The 15351-nt window shown below is 38.7% G+C and overlaps 1 protein-coding gene across 2 annotated transcripts in view; it reads right to left on the bottom strand.

Annotated features, from left to right (window-relative positions):
- The window catches only part of NPY (neuropeptide Y), a 69532-nt gene extending 55979 nt beyond the window's left edge, over positions 1-13553 (bottom strand). The window contains exons 1-3 of one of the 2 annotated variants that reach the window (XM_068238652.1): positions 13377-13553; positions 10514-10701; positions 7153-7233 (exon numbers count right to left, since the gene is read on the bottom strand). In XM_068238652.1, the coding sequence (XP_068094753.1) occupies positions 7153-7233; positions 10514-10701 (269 nt within the window). In that variant the 5' untranslated portion in view covers positions 13377-13553. Of the gene's footprint in view, positions 1-7148; positions 7234-10513; positions 10702-13376 lie in introns of those variants that run through there. The other variant, XM_068238653.1, reaches the window with a different exon arrangement.
- Positions 13554-15351: the final 1798 nt, after the last annotated feature.

Here is a 15351-nt window from a genome sequence, read left to right as displayed (position 1 = left end):
ACTGGACATCAGGTTATGTGACTAGACTGAGATTGTTTTGTCCTCAAACTCTGTCATGTGTATATACATCACTTTGTCCCTTTAAATAGTAGCACAATAGGCACATGTAAGCATTCAGCTTTGTAGCCATTAGTGTAGTGGCTGGCCATACACTGGAACAATATGGATGAGATGGACAGCTGTGTGTGGCCAAGCACCTTATCTTTTGATACATGTAGTAGACAGCAGCATATGTTACAGTGTATGGAGGTGTTCTAAAATGTCCTAGCATGTGTACATGTTTGTATGCGAGTGTGTATACATTTCAGTGTGCGTGTGTGTGTGTGTACCTGACTGTGTGTATATTTGACTGTATGTGTGCAAGGGTGTGCATATATAAGTGTGTAATGTATCAATGTATGTGAGTGTGTATATTTACATGGGTGCAAGAGTGTTTTTGTTTTGGTAAAGGAGTAATAGCTACTGTACTAAACCTCTTGGAATTAAGGACATTTTAAATAAGCAAGTGATAACCACAGATTATGACAGATTAAGTTATGGTTTCATTTTTTCCCCATTACTATTGTTTTACATACAAATGAATACCACCTAAAAAGAGTCATCATCTTTGGATACATGTGAAACAGAAGTCAAACTAAATTTTTCCTGACACTGCCAGATAACTAGCCCATGAATGTGTTTTCTCGCTGGAGAGAATACAATGAAATCACAAGTATTGCTTTTATCTAAGGGCTAGTTCACACTTGATTTAAAAACGTATCCGTAGCTACGTTTTTTGTCCCGGACGAAAAACGTAGCCACGGATACCAATGTTAAAAATAGGAACAGTACACACTCAAGTTAAAAACGTATCCGCGTGCGATCCGCGGAATACGTTTTTAAACCCGGAACGCTGAGTCCGGACTTGCAGCATTTTTCACGGACCCGTATACACGTACGGGTAGTGAAAATCAATGGGGAAACGGGCCTCCCTCTTCACTGACATTTTGGGACACTGGAAACGGATCAGTTTCCAGTGTCCCATGGTGAAGGAGGGGGCCGCCATGCTGGAGGGGGTAGCAGCCAGGACAGGGGGCTGCGGGCAAAGCGGCGGCCAGGGGGGGTCACATCCCCCCCCCTTGCTCACCTGGGTGCCCCCCGTCCCCGCTCCCCCTCCAGCTCGCATATAATGTAATAATTTGTACCTAAGGAAGTTCGGCGAGCCGGGCACTTCCGCCCACACTGCTCGCCGTCACTTCCTGCGATGCCGCCCACTGAAATACAGAGGGCGACATTGCAGGAAGTGACGGCGAGCGGTGTGGGCGGAAGTGCCCGGCTCGCCGAACTTCCTTAGGTACAAATTATTACATTATATGCGAGCTGGAGGGGGAGCGGGGACGGGGGGCACCCAGGTGAGCAAGGGGGGGGGGGGATGTGACCCCCCTGGCCGCCGCTTTGCCCGCAGCCCCCCGTCCTGGCTGCTACCCCCTCTAGCAAAAAAAAACAAAAAACACGCAAGCGGATCCAAAACGTGTGCTGCAAAAAAGGCAGCACGGATCCGTTGGCGTTCCGGGTTTTGAAAATCGGAGCCCGGACCGCAGATGCGTCCCGCACCCGGAGCTAGTGTGGCCCTAGCCAAACAGAAACTTGTTTTAACTGTATAGTTTTCATTTTAAAGGTGTATATTCTATACTGTTACATTGTATTTTTGTCCAATAGAACATTATATAGAACATTTTTATAGAAAGGGCAGTATAAACACTGATATGCAGTGTATATTATAAAACAGAAATGCTCCCATCTATATTAGTGTTATGTTGTATGGCAGCTGCTATACATGAATAGTATTTCACTGCCATTCCTTAAAGTACAACCATATCAATCTTTCCCCTAGCTATTCCAAGTCCCAAGCCATACAATACCTACACTTCCTTGCACTTCCAAAGTACCTGGCCTGCCTGCACTTTTTGTCTGCTTTTTTATGAAGGTGGCATTTCAGGCCATCTCTATCTTTGAACACCCATGCAGCTTAGAAGAAGAGTTGTGGCAATATATTCAGGAAGCAGGAATGCTTTAGATATGGCATGAGAGTACAGAAGCAAGTGGGTAATTTAATAATGGAATGGGACCATACTAGTTGCTTCTTTTCTTCAGACCTGTTCACAAATGTGAACAATATAACACTTGCATTGACATTCATTCAGCTTTGGTTATATTTATTTATTTATTTATTGTACTTATAAAGCGCCAACATATTACGCAGCGCGGCTACTCATGGTCATAAAATATTTTTGTGACATTAACTAGTTAACCACTGAGGGGTTTTCCCCTTATGGACCAGAGCAATTTTCACCTGTCAGTGCTCCTCCCTTTCATACACCAATAATTTTATCACGCTTTCTTTGGGTGGTACATTTTGCTAATAATTATTTTATTCTTGCATTTTAATGCATTTAGCTTTAAAACAAGACGTGCTACTGTGGAGAAAAGCCACAAATTTATTTGCCCATTTGTCCCAGTGATTACAGCATTTAAATGATGTCCCTAGTACAATGTATGGCGACAATATTTTATTTGGAAATAAAGGAATTTTTTTTTTCAGTTTTGCATCTGTCACTAATTACAAGCCCTTACATGCAAAATAACAGTAATATACCCCCAAGACATAAATATTAAAAATGTGAGTCCCCAAGGTAAATATTTATGTATTTTTTTTAATATCATTTTTTTTATATACAAATGTTTTATTTTGGTAACTATGGGATAGTGGGGGAGGTAAGGGGTTAATTTTAATGGGGGATGTATGTATTTTATTACATTTAATGTGTTAGGGTGTAATCTACTATTTTTCCACTAGATGTCCTCCCCCAGTTTATTCCCCCTGTGTACTGTGTGTACACAGAGGAAGTAATACATGTATTTTTTACTTTCACTTTTGTCTATGACCACTGGCTTCTCATTGATGTTGGTGTTCATTCATCACAGGCACTTAGATCATTGAATGGGAACGGTGTTCCCATTTACTGATTAGCGTACTAATGGCAGTGATGAGAATGTGTGTGGAAGCATGCACTGGCCCTCACCAGGTAATCGTGGTGGGAGAAGAGTATCTACATCCCTGGGACTTCAGATGAAGTCTGTCAGGGCATAGATATACTGCACACAGTGCAGTAACTAGTTAAGCCTGATATGATTTATACAAAATGTATATTGAATACAGAATGTATATTGAATTTGTAAAGTTCTATTGCACACACACCCTGATGTCTGCAGGCAGGACATCAGGATGTGTGTGCAGCCTTCATCCTGCTTCTATCATAATAGAAGCAAGATGACTGGATGTACACACATCCTGATGTCTTAAAGGACCACTATCGCGAAACATTTAATTTTCAACACACCCACAATAGTTACACCAAGCATACAGAAGATTTCCTGTGTCATTTATTTTAATTTCTTTTATGGTCCTTTAAACATTCAAATGTCACTGTATGCTATACACGTCAGTGCCTACACTTGCGCTGATGGACTTCTGTAACTGTAATGCCTTTATAGGGGTAGCCTGCTCAGGTGTTTTTAATCACAGATGGTGTAGTCTTTTTTAATGTGTCCCCCAACTGCCATATCCCAGAGAAAGCTTACCCTGCCTAACCGCTATCCCTCCTGCAACGATACTACAGAAAGGTCCTGCACTCTCCCTGTGCCCTTCAGGCATTTGGGAGGCAGCTCTCAGCGTGACACTGCTGGGTAATAACAATCTGGAGCCGCTCTCCCAGTCCATTGAATCGCTGGTTCTCTGCAATGATTCATATGAATCATTGCCGGTTCTCTGCCTGCTTGCAATGATTATTATGCATTTATATAAAGCAGTGCTTCGGTCTGGAGTAATTCTTGACCATACCACTTTACAGAACTGTTTCAGTTCAGCAATATTCTTGGGATGTCTGGTGTAAATCACTTTCTTGAGGTCATGCCACTGCATCTCAATGGGGTTGAGGTCAGGACTCTGACTGGACCACTCCAGAAGGCATATTTTCTTCTGTTTAAGCCATTCTGTTGTTGATTTACTTCTATGATTTGGGTCGTTGTCCTGTTGCAACAACCATCTTTTGCTGAGCTTCAGCTGGTGGACAGATGGCCTTAAACTCTCCTGCAAATTGTCTTGATAAACTTTGAAATTCATTTTTCATCTGATGATATCAATACCTCCAGGCCCTGACTCAGTAAAGCAACCCCAAAACGGATTATATCCAATTCCTTTTTATTCCATAAATGCGGATATACAACATACAGACTAGCACAGTGTTTCAGGCCTGTCTCTCTTTGTCAAACTTAAGTCAAACTTCTGATCTGCATGCTTGTTCAGGGTCGATGGCTAAAAGTGTTAGAGGCAGAGGATCAGCAGGACAGCCAGGCAATGTGTATTGTTTAAAAGGAAATAAATATGGCAGCCTCCATATCTCTCTCAGGTCAGTTGTCCTTTAAGTTACAGAGCTTGAATGATGACAGTCAAGTCTCAGGAGCATGAGTTACCTATGCTGTTTTTCAGACTCTGAATGACCAGTGCCATATAACAGAAGCTTTAGCAAATGCTACATGTCACAGAAAGTGTAAATCACCACTCCATATTACAAGAACCTTACTAAATTGTGCCCTAGGGGCCTGAATGAGCTTCACCATGTCACATGAGTTTAGGGACCAGTCTGTGTCACAAGAGCCTGACCGGCTATTTATGTTATAGAAGCAAGAAAGGAAACTACTATACATAACATGAAAAGCTTAAAGAGGAACCTCAGCTTAAACAAACATACTGTCATTAAGTTACATTAGTTATGTTAATTAAAATAGATAGGTAATATAATCTCTTACCCACCCTGTTTTAAAAGGACAGGCAAATGTTTGTGATTTCATGGGGGCAGCCATCTTTTTGGTTGAAAGGAGGTGACAGGGAGCATGAGACACAGTTCCAAATGTCCTGTGTCCTGATCACCTCTCCCAGTTGCTAGGCAACGTGAACAACATAGGAAATCCCATCATGCTTTGCACATCATCAGGGAAAAATTCTCGGGCAGTTTTCTTTGATGGAGCGGAGCTCAGCTTCTGTGCAGCTAAAAATGAGGCTTTGGTAAGAAAAACAAAGTTCTGATGCTGGGAAACTGTTAAAGAAACACCAAGCCTTTTCAGTGCTGCTGAGTAGATTTTTAGTCTGGAGGTTTTTAAGTAAGAGTGATACTTAAATAAACATTGGTTGTAGCCCTGGGTCTCATGTTTCTAAAGCCAGGTCTGTAGCATGCCATCAGGATTGCTTCCTGTGGGTTTGTCACAAATAAAGTTTTAATCTCACCATTACAGTAAAGTACTTGGTTGAATAACAAAGGAAAAAGTTTATATGGATTATTTTGTGTCTCATATATGCTAAGTGTAAGTACAATTTTGTCTGGAGCTCATGAAATAGCATATAAGCCTACAGAGTGAGAAGCTAAAGGCAAAAGTCATAAAATAAAACATTTATGGAAATAGAGTGCCTACTTTTATATCTAGACTATTCCACTATTGATGATATTGTAATTTGTACACTTTTCTCCCTAGTTCACAGCGTGACTGTCATTCTGTAAGATTGCGGTTTAAATTGCAAATGATGGCCTTTTTTTTCTTTGGCAGTTTTATCCTAAGTTTTCCCTCGGTTCCTTAAAGAGAACCTGTACTAAGTAAAAATATTTTAAATAAACACATGAGGTAACTTCAAATGAACATTACATAGTTACCTTGCCATCAGTTCCTCTCAGAAGCTCACCATTTTCTTCTGACAGTAGTCCCTTCCAGTTCTGACAATATTTTGTCAGATCTGAACTATATCAGTTGCTGTCAATAAAATGTCAGTTGCTGTCAGTTATAGCTAAGAGGAAAACTGATGTATCAGGTAATGTCCATATTTCCCTATGGCTCAAGTGGGCAATGTTACAGTTTAACTGTGTGCTGACCAGAAAGCTGTTATAGGTAATGGCCATTTTCAAAATGGAGGATGGAAAATTCCCTTGATCACAGTGAACAAACAGGACGCGGGACAGGAGAAAGACACCGAGGAGTAGACTACATGGAAGGTAAGTATGACTTGTGTATGTTTATTTTGACTTTTAATTTTCAGTTCAGGTTTTCTTTAACTAAAGAATGTGTGTGTGTGTGTGTGTACGTGCTTTGGTGTTTTTGTGTGTGTATGTGTGTAAGTGCAAGTGTGAATGAGTGTGTGTATGTGCGTGCATGATTATATGTGTGTATGTGAAAATATGAATGTGTGTATGCATATATTGAGTGCATGTGCCAAATTGAATGTGTGTGTACTTGTGTGTTTATGTGAGTGTGTGCTTATTTGTTTTTGTGTGTATGTCTGTGTAGGTGTGTGTGTATGTGCTTCCATGATTGTATGTGTGTATGTGCAAATGTGAATGTGTGTGTATGCATGTATTAAGAGCATGTGCAAATGTGAATATGTGTGTGTACTTGTGGGTTTTTGTGTGTATAAGTGTGTGTGTGTGTGTGTGTGTGTGTGTGTGTGTGTGTGTGTGTGTGTGTGTGTGTGTGTGTGTGTGTGCGTGCGTGCGTGCATGTATCATGTGTGTATGTGTCTGTGTGTGGTATGCATTAAAGTGTAAGCATGCAATGGTCAAATAGATTCCATCAATGTGTTCTTTCATTCAGAAAGTGCATACATAAACATGTATCCTTGGCTTAAATGTAAAATCATACTTGGAAACAAAAAGGAACATGTTACAAATGTAGAGTGATCATGAAACATCTCATCATCAGTGTGAACTAAGGAACCTCACACACTTGCCCAATCTGCTCTTTTCAAAACAGGTGCAAAGAAAACTGGAGCAAAAGTGGCAAAGTCGCCCAGAGCAATTTGTCTGTATCCTTTTTCAGTTACCAACTGACTCCTGACTGCTATCTTTCTGCAACTGTTGATTTTTTGCCTCTATTTTGTGAATCTGTGTCTTCAAAGATCAGACCCTTGCTAATCGCTTGGATTCATATTGTCATATTACAAAAAAACAACAGTGAAAACCTACATGAATCTAGAAAAAGTGAAGCCATCCTAAAGGCAGAAAGAACTGTAAGAGGCAAAGAAAAAAAGGAAGAAAGAAAAGACAGAAATATATTTAACACCTTTCTTACCGGGATCGGGGAATATTCTCTGTGCTTTCTCTCCACCAGACATCTGAGAGCATTGCTTCAGGATTTGATCGTTTGCCATATCTGACAAGCGGAAAGCACAGTTATCACACAACAGAAACATATAAAGCCACTACCAATGTGTAATCAGGTTGTGTTATCATTATTTAATTTTATTTGTCACACTTGCAGCAATACAAAAGATAAGAGAAGTAGATACTAAATGTCACACTCACTTATGCACATGCTGAGACATATTGTTTTAACCATGCAATTAAATGGCAGTAATGTAGCTGAAGATAATAATTATAACATTTTATCACATGCTGAAGCTGCACGTGAAGTAGCTTTAGAGAAAGCTGGGAAAACGCAAGTTTCAAGCTATAATTTTTCACTCACATGAGAAAATGCATTCTATGGAATGAAAAATAAAGAGCTTGACGTAATAATACATGTAGTTATAAGGCAAGGCCTGCCGATCTCACCCAATGTAATTCATAGAATTAACTATACTACGCCTAAATGACATAAGAGCAAATCAGTCAGCAGTACACTAATAAAAAATAAAACAGGAGAATGATGGAATATGCTTAGTAGGTGAAAATAACTGGGTTACATAACATGTTATTTTATATCTTTTTATTGCATATAAATTATTATTACCGTAATCTATTATGTAAGAATTCTTATGATGGTGTGTAAACAAATAACAAATACAACATACGTTCAAAACATATACACTAATAATATACTGTACCTAACGCTGGATGGGACTGATATTTAAATGATACACAAAATAAAACTAATTTTGAATGCTATTTAAATATGACATCCAATTTTAGCGCATGCCAGTTAAGCGGTTCTCACAGTATAAACTGTCAAGTCAAATTATAGCTATTGCAAGACTCCGGTGTTTTGTAGAGATGTAAAATATAAAAATAGTCTAATAGAAACTTTGTTAAGAAATGCATTATCCAGGAAAAAGGCTTTTAGTATAGGTACTAGAGCTGGTTGTGGTAGAAGTTGTCATCTTAGCACCTTAGTAACTTATAACTAAATATATATTTACTGTACATATGAATACTTATTGAATAAACTTACATTTAATAATTACAATGATCAATGATGTAGCAATATACTGTAGCTTGGAGACTTTAGAATGAGTTGAACAGCATTTCCTCTCTTATTTGCATTATAGACTTTACAAACCCAATCCCTCAAAACCATTAAAGATTAGTGTTGCCTGCTTACCTCTGACAAGTCATTTTCTGGCTATTTAACGTTTTTAAACTGTTGATACTAACGCCTTAATAACATGTGACATTTATATGTCTCATTCCATTAGTGTCTGCTCTGTTCCCGTTACACTGATTATTGCATGGTGATTCCAGCTCTATATGTGAATATCTTTCCCCAGTTCTCTACCACATGTTATATGTAAACCTCATTGCTTTGAAAGGTAATTTTAAAATCTGCCCCACTTTAATTTTGTCTTCTGCTAAACATCTTCCGAAGGGATTTTCTCTGTTGTATAATGGATGGATATGATTCATGGTAGGCAAATGTATAAGATGAAAAGCAAAAATAACACATTTAGTTAAAACTGAAGCTAAAAATACTAAATAAAGTCTTTTGTCAATGGCAGAAAGAAATTGAAAAACAGAGCAAACATCAAAATGATTTAAAGGAGTTATTTTGGTTACCGTTGACTACACACCTTATAGATAATTACAGCTGTTTGCAGTACTCATTCAAGTAAATCTACTTCTTTATTAGCCACATACAGAAGCCAGCCCTACTAACTAGACCAGTACAGGGATAAACTGTTTGACAAAATATATATAATATATATACACACACACACACATTCTGCCAGCTGCTTCATCAATCACAGTACTTGACTATTAATTAAAGACGGGTTGATGACTTCAAATGGAATCTATAAGTTAGGTTATGGTTGCCATTTTTTTGCTTGTTGACTATGAGATCTATGGCTCTTTAGACTGTATGATACCGAATGGTATTTTGGGCATGATTTCGTGCTGACTACAAGGTACTGCATGTACCATGATGGAAAAAATCCCTGTTGATCAGTTGTAATGTGACCGTGAATCTGTAAATTCAAGCATATGTTAAATATCATGGGTATCGATTAAATGTGCTGCTCTAACAAACAAGTTTATATGTGTACCAGAGAACAAAAGGCTTACTTTATAGCTGAAGTTATTTTTTTTTCTCTTTACATTTCTTCTGCTCTCTTGGGCAGTTCAGAATTTTCCACTGTGTGCTACTTTACATTTTTACACTACTATTTTTAATAAAATCTAAATCCTATGAGTTTTTCCTGGGAGCAATGTGTCACAATGCATAAATCTTTATCGCCTTGCCTCATCACTTTACACTAATCAGGTTAGAATGTATGAAAAAATAAAAGTGTAGTTCATACTCAAGGTGCACGAACTGTGATTTTAAATTAAGGAAATGAAGTAGCATCAACATTAGGCTTATGGAATGATAGCTTGTCAATGTATACATTTGATATGAATGATCTACTAAAAGTAGACACTGCTGACCTCTGTTATTTTGTCTTATTAATGTATTTATTGGAAAAAGCAAGACAAATTGTCAAAATTCATATACATCCTTAACCAGATTTCCTTAGTATACATCCTGAAAGGCTAGAAGACAAATCATGGCTGGGTCCTGCTGTGAATTAGTGCACATTACTTTTGGTCTTAGTTTGTGTTACTTTATAATCTTTAAGTAAATGCTAATTAATGCAAAAATTGTTTTGTTTTTCTGTATGTCACTATTTTGTCTATCCAAGTCATATGGTCATTATAAGATTGTTTTGATAGTATTCTTTCTTGCAACAACTCAATAAAGATATCATCTTTCATCTGGGAATCCAATGTGATGTATGTAGTAAAGATGGAAGTCATGGTGGTTTCAATCAATAGGCCAGTTAAATAACTAATGAGCCAATGGTATTGCAGATTGGTAGATTTTGTTTTGTGTCCTGCCACAAGTTCTACATTCATAATTGAGTGGACTTTATCACAACATAAAAAGCAATGTATAACTCAGAGGTTGTATTCAGAAACTAGCGTTCATGGGTTTCAGAGCAGAAAATGGATTGCTTATTGCTCTGAATTGTGCATTGCACATTGTTGTTCTTCACGTTGTGTTATTTGATATTTCCATGTTCTGCTAAATACTAATATCTGCTGTATAAGTTTTTGTATCTCATGGACAGATCACTTGTATTTAATGAGCCGGCTGGGAACTGGAAGACCATTTAGCCTGAACTGACATCCCATCACATGGTCTCCCTTAGTTCTAAAGCTGAATGAACTGATCTCACCTTTGTCTTGTGATGAGGTTTATATAATGCCTCAGTGCTGAATAATATTTGGCCATGTCCTCTGCCGGTGCATCCTCTCCTGGATTGTCTGGTTTCGATGGGTACGCCTCTGAAAATGTTCCCAAGCAGATCAGCAAGGACAGACATATAGTCAGCACAGACATCCACAACCTCATGCTTCCCTGCATCTGAAATATAGCAACAAATAAAACGTTCAACAACTCCAGAAATGTCAGTCATGATTACAGTTTGTAAAAACTCCACAACCACGTTGAATATACAGGATGACTTTATTGGACTGATATTTCACCCACATCAAATATTTCTAATTATAAAGTGTGGACTGAACTGTATTGTTGTGCTTCGTACAATTGAGTCTGTCAGTGCAATGTTACGTGTACAGAGAAAGTGAGGGAGAAGTGGATGTCTTTCTAACCATATTTGCAACTATCACTTTCCAACAATCTCAATACAAAAACATCTTGCCAATTTTTTCACACCTATTGAATAGTGACATCTGAAAAAAAGGGATCTGCTCAATTAGTTTTGCTGCATTTTAATTGTGTAAAAGCAGATTGCCAATGTTGAAATATGGGAACCTTGTTGAAGAGTGTCAAGTAAATATTCTCCACACTTATCTTTATCTTTACCCAAGAAGACTTGACCTAAAATCTTGCTACCCATGCAAAATGACAAAAAGAAACCAGGACATTGGTGGCACTGTTTTACTGTAAGAATCAAAATCACAGGTCATTATAGGGTACTTTGTATATACAGTGACCTAGACCCTCTATACGAAATGTGTAATGCAATCATGACATTGCATACGAAAAGTAACCTAATAATGGTAAAGAGTACCACTGGCTGCCACACTATGGTCAGTACTATATTAAACCATTTTGTTTGTGTGACTTGCTTGGTCAAAGCAAGTCACTCTGTGTGACTTGCTTGGTCACACCAAGCCATACCATTCAGAGTGACTTGCTTGGATGGCAACTAATTTACTTTAGTGGACACCTGTTAAATCCACATGGTGACTGTTCTTATGGATGAATTAGATTGCCTACAAATTTGCATGCATGTGCAGTACAATTCATCAATGTATCATCGGATTATCAAGTTCTGCTATCACTGATTTATCAATCAATATCTCTCTGTCCTGGCATCTGTTGCAGTGCTTTCACACAGTGACTATTCAGCCTTATAACTCAGAGTGCCTACAAATTTGCATGATTTATCAGGGAATTCTAGGATTATCAAGTTCCCTTATCACTGACTAATGTATTAATATCCCTCTGGGACTTGCAATGCTTCATATGGTGATGAATTGCAGATTTGCATGCAAAGAGAAATACAGCTTACCGATGTGCCTTTTGATTTCTAAGTTGGATTAACATCGGTCTATCCATCAATATCCCCCTGCGACGTGCCATATTGGATTATCTGGAGATCATATGTGACCTTCAAGTGTGGTGACATTTATTGTTACTGAAACTGTGTAAAGTTTGGGACTTTAGTGATGCTATATATTTATGTTGCATAATTTAGTACCTGATGGGAGGGAAAGGTTGCAATCATGAAAGGCTTGTTAATTTATTCATGCAGGTTACATGCACTGCATGTTGGTTTTAATTGAAGCACTGATTCTTTAGTGTGGGTGGCTTGCATGCTGAGTCCATATTTTTTAGGTCAGTCCGCTCAGTTGTTACTGGTACACTGTGCTTTCTATTACTATTATTAATAAAGATATAATGCTGATCATAGTGTTGCAGTGGTGCTCTAAACTATTATTAAGTCTTTGCTATGTCTGATAAAGGGCACTTTCATTTGACATGGAAAGTGCAAGCAAAATATCTTGTTACCCAAATCTAACTTCTTTATGTGGATGGTAGAGAGAAATAGTCACTTAAACTGCTTCATTTCATTAGCCAGTCCTTTCAAATTGCTACCTTAGAGAGCCTTTTTTATTGTAAAAGCATTGTGTTCATCAGCTGATCTCTATACAAATAAGTCCCACAGTGACAAAGGTCTTTTGGTTATACAGAGTGCAAAATCATAGCAAGTACCAGGTGTGATGGACCTAGTTTCTCACAGCAAGTATCTGTGTATACACAATAACCAAGGTGGAAATGAATAAGTTTGGTTGTATACAGTAATAAAATAATACAGTAATGCTGCAGCCTTCAGAGCCATAGAGAATTTCTGTTCATGTTCTCTAGCTTCAAGGCAAACGCTGGTTAGAGAGAGAAATGTTTACTCGAAAACAGTACAATGTAACACGTGTAAGCAGCCTGGACAGCTCTGCATGCCTCAAAGTTACAAGAGCCTTTCAGCAAAGGACAGCTCAGCCACGCTGAAAGTTACAGCTTTCAACAAAGTGCAGCTCCACTAGCTGAAGGTTACAAACACCTTTCAGCACTGAGGAAAGCTCCACTACGCTGAAAGTTACAAACACCTTTCAGCACTGAGGACAGCTCCACCCGGCTGGAAGTTACAAACACCTTTCAGCACTGAGGACAGCTTCACCCGGCTGGAAGTTACAAACACCTTTCAGCACTGAGGACAGATCCTCCTGCTGAAAGTTACACACGTCTTTCAGCACTGAGGACAGCTCCACCACGCTGAAAGTTACAAACACCTTTCAGCACTATAGACAGCTCCACCACGCTGTAAGTTACGCTGTTCAGCTGTCTACACTCCCTATAGCTCCGTTATATTTTTAGGGCTGAGGATGGAGCTGCTTGATGTAAAGGTTACTCACACGTTACAGCACAGCTCCAGATGGACGAACACTATCAGCACTGAGGACAGCTCCGCAGCAGTGAAAGTTACCAAGCATCAGTACAGTGAGTATATTACTTACGTTGTCTGTAGAGAGAGATCTTCTTTCTTCTCCTGTCACCTCGATTTCTTTTCTCTGCCAAGCTCTGTGTTTCCCGTAACTGGTGTCCTTCTACTTTATTTCGTCTCCTCTGTACTCCTGCTTGTGTGGGCTCTCTGCCATGCTGTTGCTTTTATTGTGTCTCCCGTGCAGGCGGAGCTCAAGCAATACTGTAAGAGTGACTACTAATCCAGATCTCCTCCCTCCTATGAGTAGCAAACGCGTCACTGGTGAGACCTTTCAGACACGAATCATGTTTTTAAAAAATAAATAAAAAGGGTGGACATTTTCTACTTCTATTTATTTAAAACACGAGGGGAGACGATGCAATCAAAGAGTGTCATCACAGACCTCAAGTAAGAGGAAATGCTATATTGATTATTAGGTAATTGTTTTGTTAATTTTGGAACCTGAGCATTCCAGCCAGATTCAAGACGTTCCAGTCCCCCCTCCCCCTTCTGCTCATTAGCATATCATGCAGCTGCAGTAGTTGAAAACCTATTACTGTTGCAAATATATCACCAAATTTACACATACAGGCTGTGACGAGTCTCTGACTCATCAGTCTGTAGACTGTAACTAGAAGATTTTGACTTGGAAAAAGATCAGTTTTGAATTCTGTGGTGGAACAGGGTAAGAATGTCTAAACCATTTATAGATTGCATCTATACAGCATTCATTGTGCCAGTGTTTATGAACCAAGCAATCAACTGGGACAACTGCTTTATTCTACAAATAACCCTCCCTTATAATATAGGGTCCAGATGCAAACATTTCCCTTTGTCTCTTATCTTAGCAGCATTAATGTTCAGCTCTTGTAGGCAATCACCGCTGTCAGCAGATGCAGGTAGCAGTGTAGGCTATACATATACGTATTTGAAAAGGTTTACCAATCTCGCTGATAAACTACGTAAAAATAGTTTTTAGTAAGATGGACGTGTCTAAAAATTGCCTAATCTATTTACATAAGAATGCCTGAGTGTGACGTGTGCATGAGCCTTGACGTAAAGCAATGCTGTTGGGGGAAAAATAGTTGGTGTTATTCACACTTTAAAGCGCTACTAAATACAGATTGGATTTTAATGCTTCATAAAAATTATTATGTATACCTATCAATAGTCAGCAAGAACTGAATAGCTCTTAATAATGTGGAGAGTATTTTTTCAATGGTCAGAAGACTTTCTGCTTTGAAATCCTAACCAAAGACAGCTGGTATTTTGAAAGCCTCCAGAGATGAAAGGACAAAAGTTATTAAGCATTATTCAAGTATTAGATATTAAATATCATTTACGCAAGTAAAGAAGCTTGTTTTTACATAGTTTTGAACAATGGCTTTAGATTGACTGGTATTTTGTTTCATAAAACATTTTCTTTGTCTTTTTTTCCAGAATTAACACACAGAGAGGGCCCAGCCTGTTGCTTCTAAAATATTGGAAACAGAATCTGCAAAATATAATTTGTAAGCTAATTTGTTTGTAAACTTTGTTAGATAAAAAAAAAGTTTATCTAGAAAAAAGTAAAAAAAAAGAACTGAGATGGCCACTTGATTACGCAGCTGGAACCCTAAGATACCAGGAGCCACGTTACTCGCTTACAACAACACCTCCTGTCTGCCATGTGCGATGATTGATAATCACTAGGTGTGAGAGCAGTCATTTGGGGGAGTGTTTGGAAAGCTGGGGCTTTTGTAATTGGAATTTGGCAGTGAGGAGTTTGAACAGTTGTGAGAGTTATTGTTTTTGTTTTGCCAGTTGCTTAAAGTGAACATAAACCGAATGGAATAAAAAGAGTTTCACTTACCTGGGGCTTCTACCAGCCTCCTGCAGTCACCCTATGCCTGTGTTGTCAATAAATGATCCTTCGGTGCCCCGCTGTGGCTAAGTTTAGTGATTCAGTGACAGGCCAGTTGATGGCCACTGTGCCTGGGCGCCATGCAAGCACAGTGGCCATGCAAGCA

Source organism: Hyperolius riggenbachi, chromosome 5 (assembly GCF_040937935.1).
Source record: "Hyperolius riggenbachi isolate aHypRig1 chromosome 5, aHypRig1.pri, whole genome shotgun sequence".
Lineage (NCBI taxonomy): Eukaryota > Metazoa > Chordata > Amphibia > Anura > Hyperoliidae > Hyperolius > Hyperolius riggenbachi.
The sequence above is the reverse complement of the archived record's forward strand: the minus strand, read 5'-3'. Positions and strand labels throughout refer to the sequence as shown.